Source organism: Astatotilapia calliptera, chromosome 20 (assembly GCF_964374335.1).
Source record: "Astatotilapia calliptera chromosome 20, fAstCal68.1, whole genome shotgun sequence".
Taxonomy (NCBI): Eukaryota; Metazoa; Chordata; class Actinopteri; order Cichliformes; family Cichlidae; genus Astatotilapia; species Astatotilapia calliptera.
In genome coordinates, this window is record NC_137441.1 from 4,146,657 (window position 1) to 4,173,632 (window position 26,976).

At 42.2% G+C, this 26,976-nt stretch overlaps 1 protein-coding gene and 1 long non-coding RNA gene across 9 annotated transcripts in view; one reads left to right on the forward strand and one right to left on the reverse strand.

The window, feature by feature from the left end:
- Positions 1–26,976, reverse strand: part of magixa (MAGI family member, X-linked a) — a 62,118-nt gene that overhangs the window by 29,998 nt on the left and 5,144 nt on the right. For 6 of the 8 annotated variants that reach the window (XM_026153460.2, XM_080295257.1, XM_080295258.1 and 3 more), the window contains exons 2-6: positions 6,659–6,710; positions 6,331–6,577; positions 5,371–5,487; positions 3,356–3,475; positions 52–225 (exon numbers count right to left, since the gene is read on the reverse strand). In XM_026153460.2, coding sequence (XP_026009245.1) covers positions 52–225; positions 3,356–3,475; positions 5,371–5,487; positions 6,331–6,577; positions 6,659–6,700 — 700 coding nt within the window. In that variant the 5' untranslated portion in view covers positions 6,701–6,710. Of the gene's footprint in view, positions 1–51; positions 226–1,874; positions 2,038–3,355; positions 3,476–5,370; positions 5,488–6,330; positions 6,578–6,658; positions 6,760–26,976 lie in introns of those variants that run through there. The other 2 variants (XM_026153456.2, XM_080295260.1) reach the window with 2 other exon arrangements.
- Positions 133–6,411, forward strand: LOC145423102 (uncharacterized). Its single transcript, XR_013904210.1, has 3 exons — positions 133–271; positions 3,378–5,455; positions 6,274–6,411. It is a non-coding gene; the product is annotated as an uncharacterized LOC145423102 (long non-coding RNA).

A 26,976-nucleotide genomic window follows, 5' to 3' on the forward strand; every position in this document is an offset into this window, starting at 1 on the left:
AACACACCTGTGCAGGTAAGACTGGGATGTGTTACATGTGAGCTTCTCTACCCGTCAGCCCGCTGTCCTCCTCACTGTTGTCCCCTTCCTCCACAGCTTTCTCCAGGTTACTCAGAGACTTGCTCCTTGTCCTGAAGTTCCTCAGCAGGTTTCGATGTTCCTGGTATGTGATTGGTGGACTCTCTGGGCCAATGTGGACGGGGCGGGGCGTCCCATAATAATTCCCTGTGATTGGATGAAACAGAACAAACTGCTGTTTGAAACAGCTCAGGTTTGATGAACTTTTATAGTCAGAGATTTACACATTTCATATCTTCCTCCAGTTCTTACTACTCCATCCTTTCCAAAGGCTCAAACAGTCAGATTTTGTTAGGAAGTTTCCCCAAGTGAGTGAAGTGACCTGAAAGTAGTTATGTTGTAAGAGTGCTGGTCACCAAATATATGCCCCCCACCTACGCCACTACTAACTAAGGCGGCCATGCTAAATGATGTTTAGGCTGCAAGATGTTCACCACAGCGTTCTCTTTCATTTAGGCGAGTGCTAATCGAGCTGTGCGCTGCTGAGCGGTGAGCACAGATCCCACTGAAAGGATGTTAGGCCCGCGTGGAGTCTGGAGACAGTTTGGTCAGAAACAAGCACATACAGTGGCTTGCAAAAGTATTCGGCCCCTTGAACTTTTCCACATTTTGTCTCATTACAGCCACAAACATGAATCAATTTTATTGGAATTCCACGTGAAAGACCAACACAAAGTGGTGCACACGTGAGAAGTGGAACGAAAATCATACATGATTCCAAACATTTTTTACAAATAAATAATTGAAAAGTGGGGTGTGCGTAATTATTCAGCCCTGAGTCAATACTTTGTAGAACCACCTTTTGCTGCAGTTCCAGCTGCCAGTCTTTTAGGGTCTGTCTCTACCAGCTTTGCACATCTAGAGACTAAAATCTTTGCCCATTTTTCTTTGCAAAACAGCTCCAGCTCAGTCAGATTAGATGGACAGCGTTTGTGAGCAGCAGTTTTCAGAGCTTGCCACAGATTCTCGATTGGATTTAGATCTGGACTTTGACTGGGCCATTCTAACACATGGATATGTTTTGTTTTAAACCATCCCATTGTTGCCCTGGCTTTATGTTTAGGGTCGTTGATGCTGGAAGCTGAACCTCCACCCCAGTCTCAAGTCTTTTGCAGACTCCAAGAGGTTTTCTTCCAAGATTGCCCTGTATTTGGCTCCATCCATCTTCCCATCAACTCTGACCAGCTTCCCTGTCCCTGCTGAAGAGAAGCACGACGGCAAACTGCAAACGGGACTTCTTATGGTTTTCTGTTAACAATGGCTTTCTTCTTGCCACTCTTCCATAAAGGCCAACTTTGTGCAGTGCACGACTAATAGTTGTCCTATGGACAGATTCCCCGACCTGAGCTGTAGATCTCTGCAGCTCGTCCAGAGTCACCATGGGCCTCTTGGTTGCATTTCTGATCAGCGCTCTCCTTGTTCGGCCTGTGAGTTTAGGTGGACGGCCTTGTCTTGGTAGGTTTACAGTTGTGCCATACTCCTTCCATTTCTGAATGATGGCTTGAACAGAGCTCCGTGGGATGTTCAGGGCTTGGGAAATCTTTTTGTAGCCTAATAATAATAATAATAATGGATTGGATTTATATAGCACTTTTCAAGGCACCCAAAGCGCTTTACAATACCACTATTCATTCACTCTCACATTCATACACTGGTGGAGGCAGCTACAGTTGTAGCCACAGCTGCCCTGGGGCAGACTGACAGAAGCGAGGCTGCCATATCGCACCATCGGCCCCTCTGGCCAACACCAGTAGTAGTAAGCCTGCTTTAAATTTCTCAATAACTTTATCCCTGACCTGTCTGGTGTGTTCTTTGGACTTCATGGTGTTGTTGCTCCCAATATTCTCTTAGACAACCTCTGAGGCCGTCACAGAGCAGCTGTATTTGTACTGACATTAGATTACACACAGGTGCACTCTGTTTAGTCATTAGCACTCATCAGGCAATGTCTATGTGCAACTGACTGCACTCAGACCAAAGGGGGCTGAATAATTACGCACACCCCACTTTTCAGTTATTTATTTGTAAAAAATGTTTGGAGTCATGTCTGATTTTCGTTCCACTTCTCACGTGTGCACCACTTTGTGTTGGTCTTTCACGTGGAATTCCAATAAAATTGATTCATGTTTGTGGCTGTAATGTGACAAAATGTGGGAAAGTTCAAGGGGGCCGAATACTTTTGCAAGCCACTGTATGTAGCTTGCTGGAGATCGTGTTGTAGGGTCCTGGCGGTGCTCCTAATAGCCCGTGTCCTGGTATCTCTTCCACACTCTTTGGCCTGTGTTTCCTTGTGACGGCACGTATCTCATCCTAGATGAGGTGAAATATCCGTGTAACTATGATTGGTCTGCAAGTATTGTCTCGTGACACTGACAGTGACGAGGACATAAACAGAAAGCAAAATTAGAGAAAAATCAGCCCGGAGGGATGAGGAGAAATCAATGACCTGCGAAACCGTTTCCTCTTTGGAGGTCGTCATGTTGTTGCTCTCCAGAGCGCCTGTTCTCACTTTGATTTGCACCAAAGCAGCTGAAAAGCATTCAGAGTGGTTTGTGCTTCCGGCTGATGTCCCTGAGGGTTATCTGACTTTGTGGTGGACTGTGATGATCAAGTGATCCCTTAATTTCTTTGAGCTGTCTTTCTCAGATCATCCGCTTGCCTTCCTGTGGTCCCAATTTGTGTTAATTTGAGATTTTATACCTACTGTTGTATCAGCTTTTTAAAATTAAGCTTTACACCAACCAGCGCAATTTCAGTTTCTTATACGAGGATTAAACAAAACAATTAATCAAATTGTATGAATACTGAATCATCTAATAATGTGAAGGCACAGCAGTCTTTTGTTTTGAAATGTTTTCAACAGGAACTGAAAATAGATCAACTGTCAAATTAAAATGTTCGGGAGCATTAGTGAGAGACGCAGAGACGCATCGTTCGGTGTGAAACAGACTCTATGTGTGAATTCTGTTTCTATTTTAGTTTCATTAATCCCATCAGATTAATACGGTGGAGTGCTGTGTGGGGGGAGGACAGAGGGGGAGGCAAGTTTCATTTCTGAGGTTTGGAGGATTAGAGACACAAAATCCTCTTTTCCTCATGCCTCCTCCAAAAAAAACAAAAAACAAACCCGAACACAGTTTAAATTAGTCATTCCACACTGTAAAAAACATCACACCGTGATGAATAAATCACACTTTTCATTCACTGGAGTTTCATCTAATCTGAGTACATTTTCATTACACTGCAGTATTCCTGAGGGTGTGTTTGTTTTCCTTACCTTTGAATTTGCCGCTCTCCAGCAGAGCTCCGGACTCCTCCAGAGAGAAAAATTCCTCGATGGAGACAAAGTTGTAGTCCACACCTGAAATCTCTCCATCTCGAGGCTGCCTGGTCGTACCTTCAGGGAGGGCAGAGTCATGTGATCACTGGGTGTACGCTGGACAGGTTTTGTGTTGTTGGAGAAAGTGAATCAGAAGATGAGGGTACAAACAAGGGTATGTTCTTCCTAAAGATGGCACGATACCACTTTTTTAAGTCTGATACCGATATCATAAATTTTGCCGATACCGATATGAATCCGATATCGTGTTTTTTAATCAATAAAACTGTTTTTTAATATCTTGCTGCTTTTTGTATAAGTTCATACTCAAGTTTAAATAAACAACAACACTAAAGCTATTCTGTTATACCTGTATGTAAAAAATACAACAAAATATTTCATAGTTCAGCAATACTGATCAATCTAATAAACTTAAACCTGCTCCATCCTCCCTATTCTGGTATTTTAAAGAGTACTTAGCAGAAATATTAAGCAACCTAACTAATAGGGTTGCAAACTCCCAGCAAAAAAAATAGGGAACCACCCCCCACGCTCCACCTCATGATGCTTAATCGACGTAATCAACTTTAATTTGATGCAGTGTGAAAAAAGATGCACAGAAATAAATTATTTTTCAAGAATAATGAAATAGATTCAACATCTTTCTTCTACAGAAGTGCAGACTGCACAGATGGTACCTTCCCAAAGGAAAAAGTACTATAGCTTACTAGGGTATATTAGACTTAACAGTTACTATATACAGTAATGGACTTCTATTCATTTTACATCAAATTAAAACTTTGGGTGTTAGATTCAGATAATTATTAAAAGCTCGACATTTTAAATGAGAATAAGAAAGAAAAGTATGCCTTTGTGCCCCCTTTTCCCTGTTCATGCCCTATCGGCCCCCCTGGCTAAACTTTGCTAGATCCGCCCCTGCACAGTTACCAGCCGTCAGCTGTAGAAAAAGATCCTGGTGTAGAAAGTAATATTAAATAAATTCTAACAACAGCTTATCAAGGTTAAACGTGCTGCTGTTGTTCAGCTGCTGGTTTCCTCTTTCTGGCACGAAGTGAGCCAAAAACAAACAAGAGAGACGGACTCGTGACAGAAAAGCCGATCAGCTGATCATTGATCAGTTTCATGATTGAAGTAGCAGCCGGAGAGGGAGGGAGAGAGAAGAGGCAGTCACTCCATATATCGGTTGTTAAACTTAACGCGCGAATGCTTTACAAACATTCAGAGATGAACTTACACACTTGCTTTACTTCTCTCTGGGATCACTTCCTCGGAGATGAAATGCTGGTTTGGTAGCGAGGCTCCAAATACACACAGCCGCTCTATCACGTGACCACACTGCTCCGACGTGCTACGGTTATGAGCCGAGTTACGCCGTGTCGCAAGTTTTGTGAGGTGCTTTTCTGATATTTAATGGATCGGATTACATTTTTTATTTCTCTCCGATATCCGATCCAGTAATTTAGGTCAGTATCAGACCGATACTGATATGTAATATCGGATCGGTCCATCTCTAGTTCTTCCTATCTTGGTGGGGACCAAAATCTGAAATCTTACTGTGGGGACCACAGTCTCAGTCCCCACGGGGTTGAAGGCATTTTTCACACTCAAAATGTGGTTTTAGTGTCAGGGTTACAATTGGGTTATGGTTAGGTGTAGAGATAGTTGGATTCAGTTCTCTTTTACTAAAGCGTTTAATGCACAGTCCTGGGGGTCGCTGGCTCATCCGGACACTCCTTTAAAGTTCCTGTTCCTGCTCCACTTCTCTTTCCCTCAACGGTCATCTTTGGCGTTGTACTGGGGTAAGGGTTAGGCATTCATTTTTGATGGTTAGGGTAAGTGGCTGGAGAAACCATTATGTCAATGAGATTTCCCCACGAGGATAGCAACACCAGACTGTGTGTGTGTGTGTGTGTGCGTGCAGGTGTGTGTGTGTGCGTGCAGGTGTGTCTTACAGGGCACGGCGCGCAGGTACAGGTTCTCCCTGATGAGCTGCTGCAGCTGACTGTCCATGGAGCCCGGCGTGAAACACTTACTGAGGTACAACCTGAGGTCTTTACACAGAGATGAACCTGGGACACACACACACACACACACAGAAATACAGGATATGATGTCACAGTCATGCAGCACGTGCCATTATGCTGAACTTGAGAACAGTTTTGAATTACCTCTATTTCACTCCGTTGCTTATATCTTAAACTGCCACATACTCCTCACTACACTGATTTGACAACTGCAGGAAGTAGTTTCTTTTCAGAATAAAATGTTACATGAAAGTACAGTTAGCTTATTATAACCGAAAAGAAGTGTCTCTTTGGCCGTGTCTCCTCGACTGAAGCTGACTAAATCTTTGTTGATAATCACAGTTTTGCTTTTTTGTCTTTAATAATAATGACAAAAATACTGGCGTGCGCCAATGATACCCGTCAGCCTCCCAGTAGATACCATACATATGGTATCAATTTCAAAATCCTGCATCGCCTTGTTCTCAAGTTATCACAGTCAAAAGAATTTAAGAAAGCTTGACCTCTGACCTTGAGGTCACCTTTTACAGCTGAGGGGTGAAAAATGATGTCAGATAAAACCAAATCATGAGATTCAAGATTCAAACAAGATAAAAACAACTGAAAGAGTTATTAAGCAGTGCAGATTACTCTTCTTTCAGTCAGCCAGTAATTAACTTATATTATTATATATATTTGTTTTAGCTTCATAAAAATCCCTTTGAGCATCTCAATGTGAACATTACACGTGTCAGGTTAATGAGACATTTTATGGAGCCCGTTTCAGCCAATAAAGACAAACAAATAAGAAGTGAAATAAGTGACCAATTTTCCTTCTTTTATGTTTTCCAGATGAACAAACTAAACATCAAACATCCCCATCAGGTCATTAACAAACTTTTCTCTCACCTGGTGAGACAGTCTTGATTCTGATTGGATGAGGACAGGAGTTCAGGACTCCTCTGACATCACCGAGGGTCATTCCCAACACAGGTGTCCCTCCAATCTCCAGGATGATGTCGCCCACCGTGGGTCCGCCCCCGGGGGCGGCCGTGACGAACGGGAACTCGCCATAGTCAGCCCCGCCCCCGATGGCCAGCCCCAGCTCCCCCGAGCCACCGGTGCCGCCGCCCAGCGGGACGAAGCTCTCCTGCACCTGCAGACGACACAGAGGATGAAGTTCTCACAGGAAATGGTTCACCTCCGTTGTCACTGCAGGCGTTGCACGTTTCAGTACCTTGGAGCGCCAGTGCAGCTTCTTCACCGTCGCTTTAGACATGGCGGCTGAGCTGCAGACACAAGAACACAGGAAGTCACTGAGCGAGCTCAACAGCAGACTTCATCGGCTCATGCTGACAGGTGATCTGAACTAAACGCTGGCAGAATGACTCTGATCATTCTGTGAGCAATTCAGCTGTAGCTGCTCCGTGAAGCAGATCTCCACACGTCAAGAAAAACTGATAATTTAACTTCTGCCCTGACAGCAACTCAGATTTACATTCTTGGATTAAAATTCAGATCCAGTTCTTCAGTTTTCCAATTAACTGATCCATCAATGTGTCACTGTTTTCTGCCAGAGAGGACTCGGAAAGATTGAAGCGGACGACAGTAATTTGGATAAATAGCTTTCGTATCTTACTTGAACGATAATGCAGTCTTTTTTAAATTCTTCTTCTTGTTATTAGTTTTAAGCTACAAATGTGCTGCAGTTGACATCTCGTGACATCCACCCACTACTCAGAGCCTCAGGATTTTAAGGACCAGACCAGAAGTTGATTCTGGAAAACTCAAGTTTGCGTTTTCCTTCCAGCAGAAAAATCAGAAGTGTTGTTTCCTCATTATTGACATAGGATGCATTGGAAGCTTCCTTACCCCCTAACAAGCCTCCTACTTTGATTCTTTAACTTCTTGCTATCTAACTAGGATTCATCCTAAATCTTTAATAGGACAGGAACCTTCTTTCCCCACTTCTATTCATGACTTACCTTCTTCTTTCCTTACTACAGGAAGCTCATTTTCTCCTATTTATTTGACTAGGAAACTTCTTTACCCTTACTTTCCTAGCCTCCTCACTCAAAAGGCAAAACAAGGTGTCTAAGAAACTTCTTTCCTTCTTTGTTTCCTTTAGAAGAAGAAGATTCTGTGTCCTCATACCCTTACTAGAAGGAAAGACCTTGTCTTTTTTGCGTCCTTGCTCAGTAAAACTTCTAAACTGCCGACCACGAGACATTTTTGTTGTGCCGCATTTTAATTTTGACCCCGAGCAGCAGAAAAACATGTCATCGGCAGAGTTCAGCTTCCTGTTTGAGACCAGCTCCTCCACAGACTCATCGACTCGCTGCTCCAGTCTGAGGGAACAGCAGATGGTGGCAGACAGCAGGGAGCCACACACACAGTCACAGCGTTAAACACAATCATATACACACTCATGTATGCACAAACACAGACTCGTCACTGCCACCGTTGCATTTATACACAGTTATACCCACAGGGAAACACACACACACACACACACACGGGCACATACACAGGCTACCAGACGTAGTACATTAAATATGGATGAGCATATGTGAATGTGGGAGTCAGTGAAGAAACAAACAACGTCGTCCCTGAGCAGCAATTCACAATCTGAGCCTCAAAATTTATCTGACTGACAAAAACACAAGCAAGGAAGCTTTCCTGGAAGTGAGGACATGAGGCAGCTTATTTTAGGGATTAAAGAGAGAAGGAGACAAGGGGACAGCAAGGCTTCCTGGCTTGGAAGCGTGGAAGGAGGTTTGAATGTAGGCAGCTCCACAAACCTACTCTAATGAGGTTATTACAGAAAGACCTTCAGCTAAATGTTTATATGAAACGACCCATGCAATTCAATTTTTTTACAAGGTGCGATTAAAAAGTTCCAGGGATAGTTGCATAAAATTCAAAAAGCCAAGGCTGATTAAAATTTAGCCACTCACGATTCAAGGTCATCTTCGTTCCAGAGCCAACATCCTGTCCTGACCGCTCAGTTCAACAATTCACCACAGACCTCACACTTAAATGGACCTGAGCTAGATGTTGTGTGGAGGCTCATCAATGCTGATGAGAGCTGTGTCTGCAGCTACAACCGAGAAGTTTTCAGATCCACAGTTTCTACACCCAAAGGTGAGGAGTCAAGCATCTTTTATTTTGAAATTCGCGCTCTAGCGCACCATCAGTGATGAGACTGACGACTTTACATTAAGTACAAACAAGCACTGAGATGCTATCTTAACGCCTGCACCTCTCAGTTCCTGTGACTTCAGTCACCTCTGGCCCAGTGGTGAAGATCCATCAAGGACCAAAAAAGTGATGTTTTAAGCTCAATCATGTAGCTGTTTTGATTACAGCTCGTTCATTAGTACAGATCAGTAGAGAAGGTGTCTGTCTCCCGAATCCTTAGCCTGTTCCCCAGAAGAGGGGCGTGAAAGCTGAAGGCTCTGCCTCCCATTCATCTTTTAAATATCCTGCAAACCCTCAGTCTCAGAGCGAAGTGTATAAAACATATTGTCTGCAATAGACTGCGACCAGTCAGAGCTGTACCCCACCTTTAGCCCTGTGACAGCTGGGATATACTCCAGCTCCACCTTAACTGGATAAGCAGAAGACAATAGATGGCCACAGTCATCTCAATAAAGCTTCATCACGTAAGGTAAGGACCCTAAAACATTAGAGAGAGAAGCCCAGTGAGCAGCATGTGGTGAGCGTAGGGGAGAAAACCTCCAGCATAACCCGGCTCACGAAGCAGCAGCCATCTGCTGCGACTGACTGGAGGGAGGGAAAAGAGGATCACAGAGAAACAACTCACAAACTACCTGAACTAACTCACAACCTCTTTGGATGTGATAATGGAGCCGGAGAAGTTAATGATGTAAAGAAGGTAATGGGAATGTAAAGAAGGAGTTAAGGAAGGAAATGAGGATGTGAATAAAGTAGCAAGGAGGTAAAAAAAAAAAGGCAGTGAGGAGCTACAAATAGTAGCAAAGAATTAAAGAAGGTAATGATGAGGTAAAGAAGGTTGTGAGGAGACATATTAGGCAGCACAGAGTTAGAGAGGTAAGAAATAAAGAGGTAAGAAATGTACCGAGGATTTAAAGAAGGCAGTGAGAAGGCAAATAGGTTAGTGAGGTGATAAATAAGACAGAAAGGAATTAAAGAATAGAGTGAGGATGTAAATAAAGTGACAAGAAAGTGAATAAGGTAGCGAGGAGAGAAGGAAAGGATGAGATAAAGAAGGCAGCGAGGTGCAAAAGAAGGTTGCAAGAAGGTAAATAAAGAGAGAATTAAAGCAGAGGATGCACAGAGCTGTGGTGAATGGATCTGGAGGCTGAGCCGTGTTTGTCAGGATGTGCGGTGACACTCGTCGCAGCGTGAGCTCGACATGTGCCGCTATTAACACATCATTAACACATGCTCGCTCGCCCCTACTCCAGTCCCCTCTCTCCCTTTCACTTCCTGGCTGCCACCTCTTTCGCTTTGGTCGTACAAAATAAAAGCCTTTCCCAACACTCGGTGGTTTGACTCGAGCGTGTGTGGCGTACCTTTACAAATCAACGCTGTGAGCTGCTGCGCGTTCAGCTGCCATCTCCAACTATCTCAGCAGCCGTGTTGGTGTCTCTTTCTCCTCTTAGCTCCTTGGTTTTCCTCTTTAATCCTCTTCTACTTGTGTCCCTCGCTCGTTTTCACTTCCGTGGCCTCTTTTGCTGATAAGCCTGGTCAGGGTTCACAGCGTGATGTAAGTCAGAGTGTGTTTAGGGAGTGGACTCATTGCTCGCGTTATGTACATGTGTTTACAGGAATGTGTGCGTCCTTCTAAAGAAAGCGTCGGTGAGGCAAGCAAACAGTTTTGTGACCTTCAATGAGGGGTAATAAACACTCGAGACAACCCTCACTGATCGTTTATTCACGCTAAAGCCTGAGAGAAGCTCAAGTTTTCCACAGCTCACTATAACAGGCTTACACACACACGTCAGTCAAAACACAACGCCATATAAAGTAGTCATATCGCAGCTGGATATTTACTGTACTTTTACTACACATTTATTGTAGGACACTTGGGATGTATGCAAGCGAGCATTTGATATCAGTTTACTCATAGTCAGATTTTTGTCAGGTAGTTATTTTAGGTACAAAAACAAAATGTTTTGTTTGAGTTTTCTTCAGAGAATAATTCATAAGTAGGAGATTATTCCTGGGTTGGAACGCTGAAGGTAAATCAGGGTAAGACACACCCTTAGTTAGTTACAAATCCCACATAAATGTCATATTTTTTCTTACATCTGTATGCTGATTTCTTGTAACAGCATCTTTCTGTTGTCAGTAATTAAAATATTTTTGATCCTATTTCTAATGTCTCTTATAGAATCTCTTCTCTCTGTCCTTGACCCAAGCATTGCAAATTATGGGTGGGTGGGTCATCTTATTTGGTTTATCTACTTTTTGGCTCTGTGAGCGAACTCGTCGGGCCAGGACTCTGCAGTCTATTTACAGTGGACTCTCTTTCAAGGATGAGGATGTAAAATCCTGGACAGGGAGGAACGCTGGTTTGAACACGGAGTCAAAGAGGAGATTTATGTGAAAAGGGAAAGACCATCTCTGAATCGAGGAGGGGGCCTAAGGGTACATCTGTCACCATCTTACAATGCTGTGATTGCAGTCATTCCCCAACTCTCTGTGAATGGTTTTCATGACCATTGATCAGTGGTTGTTGATCAATGGCCATGACAATTTGCATATTAATGATGAAGGAACTGACCTCTCAGCCCTTTGTTCCTGTAGGCTGGTTTCAGTCATTATGCAAATGTACTGTTTATAAGATTGGAGAAACCTGAGTGACGAAACGTTTCTCCCACTGAAAACGCTTCGTCCAGATGAACAGAATCAACTTTTTGGGATTTGATTGTAATTATTTGTTTACTACAAAACAATATCAATGAATTAACAAAGAGAAAGCGCATTCTGTCACGTCCCTTGGTTTCAGAGCCAGGGTTTTGAGTTTTGGGGCTCTGGGGTTTCTTTAGTTTGGTACTTTTGGTTTTCTTTGGATTAAGGTTATGTGTCTGCATTGTTGGAATTTAGTGTTGTGTTATTTCTTAGTGTTTGCGTGTCATGTTTATTGCCTGATACCTTATATAAGTGCTGTATGCTATAATTTCATGCCTTCTGTTCTGGAGATCCTTGTGTTTATTTAGTAAATTCCCCTTTGTGTTCTTCTATTCTTGACTTTTGTCTTTGTATTTCTGTCTCCCTTGTGTTCTTCGTTCAGCTGTGTCTTGCTTTATTTTGGTAATTGTTGCCATCTGTGTCTTCTGTTCTGATTACTTCCCCCTGCCTCATTTTGTTTATAACCTTATAACCTTACTCCTCAATATCTTCTGTGTTCAGTATTGTATCAGTTCAATGCAATTTTATCTATATAGCACCAAATCATAGCAACGGCTACCTCACGGTCCTAAAATAAAAATACAGGGAAAAGAAAATCGTCTGCATTAGCCATGTGTTCCCACCTCAGTATTCCAGGTGTCCAAGCCTACATAGAGCTTTCTGGTTCTGTATATTTTCATATTTGTATTTAAAAATATAAGATCCGTTTCAGCTTGATTCCTGCCTCCAGTGTGCTGCATGACTCTAAATGTAGAAAAACCACCAATATTCTGGTTGGACAACTGGACAAACTCTGTATGTCTGCTGTCATGCTGGCTGTATCTATACCTGTCATGTACTGTGTGTGGCAGGCAGCAATGGTGGACCCAAAGTGCAGACTAAACTCAGATGTATTGCTACACAGTAGAAAAATAGACTTAAACTGGAACTATTAACAAGGCTGAAACAGGCAGCACACACAACATGGAACCAGGGAGATCGCAACACAGACCAAGGAAAACACAGAGGGAGCAATCAGGGAATGGGAGACAGGAGGGAAACACAGCTGGGACAAATCAGAGCTAATGAGACAAAGTGGACAGGGACTATCAAAATAAGACAGGACTGAACAGACTGAACTCAAGACACGCAAGCTTAACACTCGAGACTGGAGGAATGAAACCGAGACGAGAGTCACAAAACACAAGACACGGCTAGAGGGAGGTAAACATAATTACTGACAGCAAACAACCTAACATAAACCACTCAGAGAACCTAAACTTAGAATATACCTTTAACCCTTCAGACAAAGAAAACTAGAACATAATGAAATAAACAAACTCAAAGAACCAAAGACACAAAACACCGGGTCGACGACCCAGGCACCCTAACAATGATTCTATTAAAAGTCAGCAAAAACATGACAATCAACACAAAGCACCATCCTATAAACATGAAATGAAAGCATCAGATGTGTGTGCTCTTCCTGTGTCACGCTGCCTAAAGGAGAAGAAGTTTTAAACTGGAAGTTTTTTCCACTTTATAGCAAAATAATCACAGATATTTGATTTTGTCTTCTTTTTCTCAACGGTCAAGTGTAGGTGTTGTGAGAAGGAGAGTGGGTGGCATTGGAATTGGCAATCAGCAATGAAACTAACTAATAAGCAGTCATGAATTATTAATCAGTTTGATTATTAATTTTATTGCATTTGTTCCTTCAAGTCAGTTTAATATCATGTTGATAACTGAAGCATGGTCAGAGTCATATGCAGCTGTGTAGGCTTCCTATGCTTAAAGCAGCTCGTGTGTCGAAAAGCCCGCTGTCTCCGTGCGAGCTGAACGAGGATGTGTGGAGGTTGGTGGTGAAGGAACTCATTTGAGAGAACAAATTACTAATTTGATCCTTAATTCCTTCTGCTGTCCTCTGCCTGCAGTTTCAGAGTGTGATGTTCTGTGTGAGTGGATTAATATTCAGCAGGTCATATGTATGTCAGTCACTCACTGAGATCCTTGAAGTGCAGGGATGTGAGGATGCTCGCTTCGCTGTGGCCTCGTTTCCTTTTCTTTGTGTCTAACTGTATGTAACCCATTTTCATCCTGTCTGTGTGTGCATGTGTGTGTGTGTGTGCGTGCATGCGTGCGTGCGTGTAGATGCTGACTGACATTTCAGTGTCTCTAATGAGGCTGGAGATCTTCTGGCTCTGCACTTTAAAACTAGCCATGACAGTGAAAAACAGTCCTAATATTCAAACAGGAGAAGAAATGTCTCGGGAAAAAAATCACCTCCAGTTAAAAATGTGTCAGCTCAAATAGATCCACAGCATTTGTGCAAAACAGGAAATATCTGCACACTCTTTGGCTCCAAAAATAATTGAATTCATTCAATACTGTTCTTACAAAGCCATGTTTGAATTCAGCAGGACCTTCTTCAGAGAAAAGAAAGATTCTTTTGCAGGAGCACTCAGCAGTTCAACTCTCTCATCTGTCGCCAACAGGTAGAAGGAGAAAGAGACAGCACTGTTTTTCATTATCAAACTCTGAAAGTGCTTCTTTAGTTACAAACAATAGCATAGAGGGTTTTTTTTTTTTTTTAAAAAGCCTCCTCCTTAGCTAAAGTTATTAAGTTAGCTAAAGTTATTAAGTTAGCTAAAGAGTTGGGATGCTGTGTAAGACATAAATAAAGCTAAAATACAAAGGTTTGGACACCGTTTTGCATGTTTCCCTACTGTAGGGGTCTCTGCAAGCATACAGAGGGGGTACTCTGAGAGGGTCCAAGATGACAACTTTGGAATTCTACTAGAAACAGTCGATCATATTTGTTGTCAAAGCTGAATCCAGGGCAAACTACGCTAAATTAGCGTTTTTAGCTAACAGCTACAATAAGCATAAAAGTTACCTTACGGCTATCATTTGTTAACATGACGCATGTTCTTATACATGTAATACATTTATTACCAACCTGAGAGTTTATCCGCTGGTCATTCGACATGACGAATGACTTCTGAAGTCTTAATTCAGCTCAAGACGCTGTAGATTCCCGTCAGTAACACTTTCGGTCCGCTAGTAAAACGTAGTTCTATTAATCTGCGCTTGAACCGGAACCGGATGTAAGTTCCAAAAAACTGAATTTTGGAACTGAAATTGAATTGTAGAACTGAAACTGAATGGTGAGAAGTGAAACTGAAATTATTCGAGAGCTGAATTTTTAAAGGATAAAATGCAGTTTCAAAGCAAATCAATTCATTTTCAAAATATAAAATACAATTTCAATTTAGTGATGATCATTTTCAAACTATAAATTAAATTTCAAATTAGACTAATTCAAATTCAGTTTTCAAAAGCATTTATTCAAGTTACAATTCAGATTCAATCTGAGCAATTCAAATTCAAATTTAACTTATTCAAATTCAGTTTCTGATGGCACAGATTTCTGCCCATACTCGTGGCCCCAAAATTGGAACATCCCTGTGAATTTATGCATAATTACACTTGTATGAACAAAAATGTACGATAGCCTGCAGATCTCACAGATTCCCAGCAGTAAGCAGCTGTTTTCAGGCTGTGAAATCTAAATTTTCCTGTGCCGGAAACAAAAACAAACCCTTAGTGACACTGAAGCTGTTCTAAAAAGCTTTACAAACCTTTATTAAAGTGACCTTTTGACCTGTGTTAGCTGGAACAGGCCCCAAGATCTCCGTAACACAGATATGGCCGCGCAGGCCTAGAGACCAGTTGGCAACGTCCCAAACAACCATTCAGTGAATGGTTGTTATGTGAAATTAGGCACACCTCTTTGTAGTGCTGCACCAAAACACTTCTTATGATTGTTTTGGCTGCTGGCAGATTTCCAGCATCACCCACAGTCTGCATGGAAAATGTCTGACTTGTCTGAAAACCACTTGGTAACTACTTGCTGATTGGTTGTGAAACTGTGAAGTGTGCCGCAAACCAGAAATGGAGAAACTTACGGTAAGTTTAACAAGTAAAAGTTGCAACTTTTAAAATGTTTCGGTAACGCACTACCAGGTGAACATTCACCCTTTCCAGTTTGTGCTGCACTTTTTCAGGTTTCACTTTCACTTGGTGAGTTGTTGGCATTGACAGGGAGTCACAGCAGGCTCAAGGCCTGTGAGACTGAGGCCTCAGAAGTTACATAAATGGATCCAGCCCTCTAAAGCAGGGAACTCCAGGCCTCGAGGGCTGGTGTCATGAAGGTTTTAGATCTCACCCTGGGCCAACACACCTGAATCAAATGATGAGTTCATTACCAGGCCTCTGGAGAACTTCAAGACATGCTGAGGAGGTCATTTAGCCATTTATATGAGCTGTTGGACCAAGAACACATCTGAAACCTGCAGGACACCAGAACATGAGGCCTGGAGTTCCCCACCCCTGCTCTAAGGCCCAGTGGCTGAACTCCGAGGGTTTCCCAGAAATTCCATTTTAACCTCCTAAGACCTGAACTCTTTCATGGCATGCATTTTTTATTTTTCTTTGCTATATGGGCTGATTGGGACCTGATGAATGTAAAAACAAAGAATTACCAGATTTTTATTTTTACCTAATTTTTGTTTCTGAGAAAAATCAACATATGAGGACATTCATTTTAAATTTTGATAGAACAGTGGCAGTATAATGTCCTCGTAAGTCGATATCAGGCCCTTGTAGAGTAAAATTAGGTATTTTGGTCAAGACAACCCAAAATATGATGTTCACATATGTGGACGCCAGGTCGTAGGAGGTTAATGCCCCTCATGTCCTGAAAAACTAGCAGAATAGCCATTAACCTGAAAAATAAGGAAAAAGAGCAGACGTTTTTGGTGCAACCTCATCCACCTCCAAGAGGCATGGAGAACAATGTTAGTGTTTCACTATCTTAATTGTGGCCCTCATCAGAGACACCAACAAACGCTGCTGGTTTCTCACAAAAATCGCATGAGCACTCAGGTATCAAAAACCCGCTGGAGAGCTGGATGGCATCCATGTTTGGACGGTGGAAAGGTTTGGCTATGTCAGCAATGTTTTCATTCGCTACACTTTTAGGGATACTGCTCACCTGTGGTTGTTGTATCATTCCCTGTGTCAAAGGATTGTTGGTAAAGATAATGGCTAGGGCTGCGGACCCTGGACGGGTGGATTCAATCTACTTGATGAACTTGGAAGCCAGAATGTGGGCCGAGGAGTGATACAACCCGAGGTGTGGTGACATTCCTTTTTGGAATGTCAAAAGAGGGAATGTGGAGATACAGAAATTCTTTTATTGCTGCCATATAATCTGCATAATTATAATTGCATTGATAACATTCTTTACAGCATTATTTCATCTAATAATATTTCTCACAGTATTGATATTGCATTAAAGTTGTTTATTGAAGATGTTCATTTGAGGATCCTTCCACTATGTTAACAGAAGTATTTCATACACATTGCATATCTGCGCTTATTTCGAGTTGATGTTCGGTTCATTAAGGGTCTTAAGCTTCACTGGCGTGACTGTCCAGGTGATACATGCTGAGGGAAACTAGAACATAGAAGAATAACTGCAATGCATGCTTACAATACATATAACACATATAATCTAGGAATGTGTCAGGCCTGCGGCCTTAACTCATTTGGTGTCTCACTATATTTTAGTCTACTTGGCAACAGATGACCAGAGTCAATAATTAGCCCCAGAGACCCTGAGGGCTTGAAGTTTATTACCTTGTATGGAAGGTGTTATAGAAAAGAGAAGTTCTATGTCTGTTTATAGGCATTAAAGATGTACCATTAACTGTGACTAATGTCTGGAACCTATTTTAATCTGTAATTGACGCCATGGGGGGGTGTGTACCCCACTGCTTTATAAGTGTCCACAACATGTATTTTTGTCAGAAGACATAGGCTGATGTTTTCTCCGGGCTGTTAATAAACTCATCGTTTGATTGCACTTCTCTGGGGCCTCCGTGGTTTGTCTCACTGCTCTACATTGATTGATTTCGCAACACTGTGTAGGCTTCCTGTGAGTTTCACAGCGTTTTCTTCTTCTTCTTTTTGCGTCGCCTTCTCCGGCGCAGTGATGTGTCTCAGTGGGGACGACTTATCAGCAACAGACGACTCCGCTTGAGATGAAAGCCGTTTTCTCAGGTCTCTCCACTCTCATCTCAAACACATCATTCATAACTCAGAATCTTTCACTCCACTGGGAGTTGTAGTCTTTAACATCAAAGCTCTGTAGTTCTTCTAGGAAACGGGTTGGAGTTATAGAAGCACTGAATGAGACTCTTCTTCAAAGTGCAGAGCGAGCAGTTAGTCAGCAGACTCAGAGTTAAAGTCGCTGGGCTGCTGGAGCAAGCTCTGCTCGTATTTCCCTCCTCTCGCTGGTGTTTTTATGTAGCCTGACTAAATAAATCCACATTCTGCTCCCAGATTTGGGGAGAATTAGAAAACAGCTGTTATTACTGTCATTTTATATCAGCCTGTGAGCTTCAGATAAGTTAATCATCTCATTATCTCAGCTGTTTTCTGATAATCGGAATCAACCAGACAAAAAAAACGTTGTTCTCACAACAAATAGGGAAAATTAGCCCATTATCCCACAATAACAGGATGAAATGAAGTTCTAAAATTATTGCAGCTGCTTTTTTTCAATGCAAATTCAAAATCCCAAACCATAATTAACATTATTGTTCCCTTCTTATCTCATTTAAACTTGCAATAATAATGGCATTAAATTGTATCGGTTCACTAATTAACCCTTTAGTTCTTAGTGTCACCTGGTGTTTTCACATAAGTTCATCAGGGAAAAAAACAGTTTTCTAAAGATACAATTTCCTCATAACAAAGCTAAAGATCCTAAACCCCACCTTTGCTCACGAGTGCTGAATGGTGACCAAAAGAATGAGACTGCAGTTAAAAGCATTGGAAATGAGCATCCTTCCTCATATGGGGAGTAAGTCACAGCAGGATACCTACTGGGCGTGAGGTGTTTGAGGAATGTCCAACTGGGCGGAGAGAACAAGCGGTGGACTCGGGACACGCTGGAGAGATTATACCTCTCGGCTGGCTTGGATTTGCCTCGGAGTCCCGCCAGTAGAGCTGGACATGTTGCAAAGGGATGGGGAGGTCTGGGCTGCTGTCCCCAAATAAAAAGTAAAAAATGGATGGATAGATGGATGTTCAGCAGTCTGTAAGCTGTAAAGCACCATCCATCCATCCTTTTATCCATTTTGTTAACAGTTTATCCAACTCAGAGTCACAGGGTAGACTAACATGTCTAATAGAAAGAGACCCTGCCACCTTCACCCACACCCACGACTAATTTACAATTACCAGTTGACCTAAACAAGTTATTTGGACCATGAGAGAAAACTCAGAAACGTCACACAGGCACAAACTCTGGTTTGACCTCAGTAGGACTCAAGCTTTTCTTATTGCATCACGTGTTGGAGAACAAAAGCTCTGCTATGCAGTGTTTCTGATAATGGCCACTTCTCAAATATAGGGAGAGAAAATAAAATCCACTTTCTGTTCATGAGCTGTGTCTGTGTAACCATGGTAACATGCAAGCACATCAGCTTCACCAGCAGCTCTCTGCTGTGCTTATGTCAGTCCTAAAGGGGACCGATTCTGCTGCTTTCCAGCTTTGTGTTTTTAGTCCAGGGCTCTTCTCGAGTTGTTCTGCATGATTCACAGTTCAAATTCTCATTCATCTTAAACTGGACCCTTTCAGTTCACCCGATGTCCCAAACAGCTGTTTAAGCTCCCGCCCCTTTAATGGTACCAACTGTAAATAAAGGGCAGGTGAGGATTGAGGACAGGTGTTGCAGTCAATCTGACCACAAACTGTGGCTAAAACGGCTGCAATGCAGTTCCTGTCACACCCAGCAGAGAGCACAGCATTCAGGAAGAAAAGAGAAAAACAAGCAAGCACCAATTAACCTAACAGCATGTCTGTCTGAGAACATACAAACTCAAAAGCCACCAACTGACCAACAAGTCTGAACCCAGAACCCTTCTGCAGTAAGGACACACAACTGAACCCTACATCCTGTGGCTCTGCATTGGTTAATACAACAAAACATGAAAATAGTATTCAGGCCATCCCGAACAAAGGAAAACCTTTCATTTTGACAGATTTTAAGAAATGCAGTGTTCCTGTTCATGTATGAGAATAGTTTGTAGTGACCTGGGGGCGTTTGGACCTCTAACAAACTGACAGCTACACTGTCTCATCAGATTTCACAGCGTGAATCAGTTAATTAATAGCCGAGAGCAGAAGTTTCTGTTAAAGCTGCACTGAATGCAAACATTCAGAGCGATGTGTTTCTGCATCCAGCCAGCAGGGAAGAGGTCAGAGGTCGCTGCACGCCGGGGAGCATGAATGTTTGCTAGACGCTGAGCAGCTCTGACAGCAGCTGTCGCTCTGGATCTGTAGCTACTGATGACATCATGGAAGACAGGACGGCCTTTTGGATGATGTCATAAGAGGGCCATCGCTGTGGAGACAGCCAACGTGAATCTACCTACTCAAACGCCGCCTCTCCAACAGGTTAAAGGAAGTAGCAGCTACTCTCCACAGGATGATGACCATGAATGCTGACTAAGAGCTCTGATCGGGTAACAGCTCCTCATCCTTCCAGAAGCAAAAATTGTAAAATCTAAAACCAGAAGAAGAAACATCCATGAAATCAGCTGATTGTTCGCAGTGATCAGCTGGAGTTGGATCAGATGGGCTGAGTCAGACTGCAGAGACGCTGCTGCTGCTGAAACTCACAGCCACCTCACTGTTTCCAGAAAACACAGCTGATTATTCTGAAACAGAAACCAGCAGAGCTCAGACCTATCAATCAGAACCATCAGCTCAGACTCCAGGAAAAAGGCAGGAGCCGTGCAGAGATTAGACGGATCCCAACACTGAAGTGACAGGGACTCTGGAGAGTGCTGCTCATCTGGCAGACGCTTTGATTCAGAGACGTCTGAAAACGTGTTTGTTTTTCCTCCTTTATTAGTTTCACTGACAAAAAATGTTCAAAGAGCCACAAATACCTGACGACAGCAGCAGTGCAGCATGCACAAATCATCACTAGCAAGGCAACGCTGTTGCATGATAGGTTAAAGACTTCTGGGAGTCATTGCCTGCAAAGGATTCGCTATTTATAATTATGTTCATTTGATCAATTACATTTACGCTCATATAAAAATGTTCACAGCTCCTCAGTGGTCTCAAATTAAAGCTGAGACTCTGAAGTGTGCAGGAATTTCCAGACCTTTACTAACCTGATGTAACATGTTGTCCTTACATTGTCAATCACACTTCATTTTTACTAAAAAAAAAGAATAGTTAGTAGCATGTGCACTTATAGACCTATAGAGGCACGCTGCTGTTAAAACTGATGCACTGGTAATTTGAAGAAGACCCGTTCTGATCACTTACAGTTCTATATTTTTATTCTGAGACTCCACTAGAGTAGCTCAAAAAAACACCCATCCTTATTTATGTTATGCTGACTTTCACAGACTGATCCAAACATAACAGAAGTGCTGGGAGCGCTGCAGATGACCTTAGAGGGAAGGGCAGCCAAATTTAAATCAAGTACGGCTTTTTGCTTTTTACAGGCACGGTAGCTGAAGTTTTTGGCCACACCTCATACTCTGTGCTGAATTATATTCGGCATTGCTGATGGTATTTTAGTGGCATCCAAGTATCTAGCAAAATGTATTCTATCTACATCGTGATATAAATTTCATGAGAATTTAGCTGCTGTGTTCAACACTTGAGTCGAGTAGACTTTAGCCGATTACAGGTCTCTTGGCTGTTAACCTCCCCCGGATGGCTGGGAGCCTTGTTAATGGTGAAAAATCCAGCACCTAAAGGTGGTCTCTAAACAGTGGCAACAACTGCCCAACACTGAAAAACGTGGCAACGAAAGGATGATGGACCAAGTAGCAACCTCCAGGGAAGTGACTGCAGTTCCTCTGATGGCCACTTCAATTAATCCAGTCAGATTCCTACATTAAAGCAATAAAGAGCATTTTAATGCTTTTTAATTAAAACCTAAAATGCTTTTTAATGGTCCAAGAAGAAAAATGGCTCTACAGATACTTTCTCACTCATAATAGCTGTGCTGTTATATTTTTAATGTATTTCAGCCATGTGAATTCTGGTAAGGATTAAAAATAGGAGCATGGCTGCTTTGAGGTTTGCTGACACATGAACCTGTTGATGATGTTCATGATGTTGGCGTGCTTTGGAGCCATTTGAATGTAACTACCTGACAAACAATACCATTGGCGCCATCAGGCATAATCTTGTAGGTACAGATTTTTTAACACTGTTTTGAAAATTCAGTCTTTGCAATAGTTAACAGCAGATCTTGGATCTTAGGATTTTTTTCTTTGGCTAATGTGTTTGATCTGCGCTGTGTCTGAATCATCTCATGCTGTGATCCAAACACATTTGCAGAAGGATAATTGCTGTTAAACTCATTTTCAAGTTAACATTTTGGGTGCTTAATCAGCAGTCTGGAGATGTTGGGTTTTGTTTATTTTTTCTGTAAACAAGCAAACAAGAAGCTGGCAAGTGACTAAAAGCAAACAAAAACATCTTTTAATTATTTTGCTTTTCTGTAAAACAAACAAGTCAGAGTTTGTAACGCAGCGAAGTCTCGGGACGGATTCAGCCAATCGGATACGAAGCCGGGAACATAGAAATCAGATTTGTGAAGAAGACGACAATGACTGACAACAGACTGAGTGGACAGTCACTGATGAACAGCTATCGTGAAACTAAGTGCAGGAATCCTGGTGGGCTACACTTTTATTAGGGCTACATATTGTACAATGAGGTTTTATGAACATGTGACTCATCATGTGACTTTTACTTGGCTGCCATTTTGGACGTGTCCCAATCATAGTGACAATGTAAGATCAAGTGAATAAAGCCCCAGTTACACAAGCTCAGAGACTGGCCAGTGACCATCTGGCAGCCACCTGTCGCTAGGGGAAAATGCGTATTCCCCCAGTCAGCTGCCAGAAACCTCTGTGGTCTTAGTTTGAATAGAAATGATGGACATGTCCACAAACACTGTCCAGCTACTCTGAGCTGTAGTGAGCTGTAAAAAGTGAAACACAAACTGGACACAGAGACCGTTTCCTTCAAGGTAAAAGTTGTGCCTTATGAAACATGTTGGCTGTCGGCTTTTAATTTGAAGGTGAATCCTCGCCATTTCCACTTTGGGTTACACTTTTTCTTACTCCTACTCTGGTACTTGTTAAGTACTTTCAGACAAACATGGAAAAACAACAGGCAACCAAAGCAATCACTAGGAGATTTTTGGCTTCTTTGCAACTTCTTTCACCGAGCAACCTCAAGGAACCACTGCCAACCATTTGGTGAATACCCATTTTTGCTAGCAACCAGTGGTTGTATCCACATCCAATATGGCAAACAACTTTTAAGTAATGTACACATGACATCACATGAGAAATCTCAACGGTTGTTGTGTTACAATGTTGTGTTTAGCTGGCTTATTAATCTGTTGTTTATCCATTAGCAGATAGATGGATGCATCTTGCTAACTGAGCTTTGCTAACATTAGCGGATAACCTCACTACTCTCCACCCTTGTTTCGAGTCGTGGTTCTAAACAGATGATGTTCAAAACCACAGTGTCTGCATTCATGTTGTATACATTCTGAACAAGTATGGCAATAATATTCTCAGCATGCTGTTCTTCAGCTGGAAAGCTAAGCTGCTAACTTTACAGTAGCACTGGTAGGGATGGGTATCGAAACCCGGTTCTTGTTGAAAACCGGTTCCCACTCTTTCAATTCCTTGGAATAGTTTGCCACTTTTTGCAAACGATTCCCTTATTGATTCCAGTCGCCCCGAATGACGTCACCACGTTGCGGAGCGTCGTTTACCTGGCAGGAAACACGGCGCCTAAGCGGCTCAAACGCTAAAAAGTTTGGTCATACTTTACGAGAACGGATGACAACAGGGAAACTTGCAGTATTTGCAAAGTAGATACTTCATTTAAGGGAGGAAACACTACGAATATGCAAAAGCATTTGCTCACAAAACACACGATGACCTAAATGAATGTCGTGTTTTTAATTCCGCTCCAGACTCGTGAAACTCAACCCAGCAGCAGCGGTAACGTTTGCACGTCGTCTCCCGTTAATGCGGCAGGTAAATAATCAACTAACAGTGCATATTATGTTAGCGCGATCTGCCTTATTACAAAACCTGCCATTACTGTGCATTTAGGTGACCATGATGGGACAGACAGACAGACTCTGGCTAGCTCAGACGCTGGCAGTTCTCGCTGCAGTCTACCGGTAGCGTCTCCTTTCAGGCCAGGATAGACGAATGTCACCGAGCAGTGACTCAGTTTGTGGTCAAAGGCTTGCACCCGTTTGCCACAGCAGATGTAAGTGAATGTGTTTAATTGTAGGCAGGGACATTACTGGATATTCTTGTGTAATTGCTACAGAATAATTTATGTTATACTTTGTTATTGCTACAGAAGAATATTTATTTTATTATTTTACATCCGTAGGCTGTGGATCTCTTAAGATCTCACTGTTGGGTTTGTAAGGCCATGTTACTCCTAAATTTCTATCTTGTTCAAAGAGAAGATATAAAACAAAGTTCTAAGCTAATCGACCTTAGTGTTCTCCTTTTTAAAAAGAATCGATAAGAGAATCGAATCGTTAAACAGAATCGAAAATGGAATCGGAATCGTGAAAATCTTATCAATACCCATTCCTAAGCACTGGGCTGCAGTATGCAATACATCAAACCCCTGCACTGACTCACTGGTGTTTCCAGATTTCTGCCCGCCGCAGCTTTAATCTGCACGCTGTGAAATGAAACTGTGCAGCGAAGCTTCCTCGACATTTATTATCCGTTCAGCTGTTTAGCTCTCTGGTACGATGAAAGTTTGAGCCTCAGACTCGTCGAGCCTCCGGACTCATTAGGACTGTGATGATCGTAATCGTGTTAATATTTCATCCTGTGAACACAGCCGGCACTGCTCTTCGGTCCACTCCTCTGTTTGCTCGGTCGTTTTCTGTGTTGACTCGGCTCTGTTGTTCTGTTGCATTTCTGCTACGTTTGTTCATGAGTTCAGTAATCTGTCACCTGCTGGAGCCCTGGATAAATATTAACCCGAGGGCAACACCTTGCCTGCTCTCACCTCACACACTTCAAACACTCTTCTCTGCTGGCTTCATAAAGCTGTTCTCTCTTAACCCCACTACCTCATTTTACATTCCTCTTTTAATACTTTTGGAGGAAAGTTTAATGACTTCAGGTGAGGCAGACACTTGAGTCATTAACATATGAATGAACGAACCTTTATTGGCATTGCACAGAGTACAATGGAATTCTGTGACTGACCTTCATGGTGCAAGAGGGAAAACTGAGAAACAGAGTGATGAACCCTTCTGAAAAAAAATATGTAAAACACATTATTTGTTGTACAAAGTTTACATAATAAGTTACATATTCTATACTTATGGGAAAGTAATAAAGAAAAGTAATAATCTGTATTTAATATTTGAAACTGCAGCAACCAAAGACTTCTGCAACTCAGTACAAGATTGAAAGTACAGCAACACCTGTGATGCAGATGACTGACGATCAATAAAATAAATAAAATAAGCCGTATAGAGCTATGCATGGGAGAAAACTGATGACATGCACAACAGAGAATTCAATTTAGTTCTGAGAGTGTTTTCTCCTTTTTATTTTATATCACTATACAGCACCAGTGCAGCGAGTCTATAGAATCATATTTCTGTGCACTAGTGCAAAGACAAGACCAGGGTAGAAAAAACACACACTAATCAAATTCAGCAGAAAAATGTCACTCAGCCTTCCTCCATGTACATCAATGCCATTATGTAACTGCAGCGTTCACACCCATAGTTAAAACTCCATCATCCAAGTCCCAAAGCAGTGTGCACAGAAGACCACCAACAACCTCTGCAACCAAACCAACCACTCAAACAGCAAAACCCAGAACTGCTGTAAACACAAATGTCATATTTCTGACAGAGCTGTGCTGAAAGATGTTTTCGGGCTTCAATGCTCACGAGAAGAGTCAATAATCAAAGCCTGTTTGAAATTTCCAACCATTCTTCATCCATACTGCCAATCTAATTCAAGGTTGCTGGAGCTGGAGCTTATCCCAGCTTTCATAGCGTGAAAGGCAGGGTACACCCTGGACACGTTGCCAGACTATCACATAGAGACAGGCAATCATTTAGGGGGAAGGAGAGGACCCACGCAGACATGAAAAGAACAGAAGCTCCACACAGAAGGGCTTCGGCTGGTCGGGGGCTTCAAACCCAGGACCTCATGACCTTTTTTTAATTTTCACTGACAGAACCACCCATCTCATGAGTTACAGGCTGAGCTAGGGCTGAGCGATATGGCCTAAAATCCATATCGCGGTATAATTTGAAGCATGTGCGGTAACGATATAGTCTTTTCTTCTGTATACCGTATTTTCCGCACTATAAGGCACACTTAAAATCCTTTAATTTTCTCAAAAATTGACAGTGCGCCTTATAATCGGATACACCTTATGTATGAATTCTGGTTGTGCTTACTGACCTCAAACTGATTTTATGTGGCACATGGCGCTCAAAAATCTGTCAAAAATGTTTTAGTACGACTTTGGTAAAGTACGAAGCCGCACCACTTGATGGATTGTCGGAGCATTACGGCTACCGTAGTCAGGAGCCCAAAACTCTGTCCGCTTCAGGTCCCAAAGTCAAATGAACTCTGCAGCATCACTAAGAGTTAAAAACTGTCTAAATTCTTTCATCTTTAATAAAATGATCAGCGTTGCTGCTTTACCAGGTGTAACAATTAAGTTTAACATCCAGGCATCCATGAAAACAGAATTTATTAAATTTAACGGCGTTAGAAGTTAGCAGGAAGTTAGCTCGCTAGTTTCCACCTAAAAATGATATTGCATGTTCTGACTCAGAGATTTCTGAAAAAAATAAAACGTACAGCTCTGCTATCACTTCCAACATAAATGAAGACAGAAAACTAAACAGCAGTGACGTTTGTAGGGTTACTGAAGTTGGACTAGCTGGTGCTACGTGATCGCTAGCAACACAGCTACATTAGCATAACAAACATAGTGAAGCTGGAGGATGAAGCCAACTTTTTTCCACTCGATAAAAGTTAATGTGAGGGTTAGGAACAAATGCAATCGCATGGCAGGATGCTGTAAATGGACCAAACTTCAGTCAGGAGAACAACTGAGATAATCCATCCACAATATGAGGTTAGTCATTAATATACTGCAACAACATGGGAACAGAGCAGCTGCGAGAGAATTCAACATTAATGAATCAATGGTACGGAAGTGGAGGAAGCGCAGTTTTTGGCTTTCCTCATATTCTAAAAAATGTTTCATCTCTTCGCTAATATTGTCGCCCGGCATAATTTGCAGATGATATTGTTTGTAGCCGCTGCGATGCTTTCGACCAAAACAGGTGCAGCATGATGACACCACCAACATGCGCTATCGTGATAGAGCGGTATAGTCAAAATCTCTACCGTTGGCCAAATTTATATCGTTTCTACCATATACCGTTTATACCGCCCACCCCTACGGCTGAGCTGTGATTTTTGGCTGCATTTATATTTCTCTAAGAGAAAGAAGCAGCA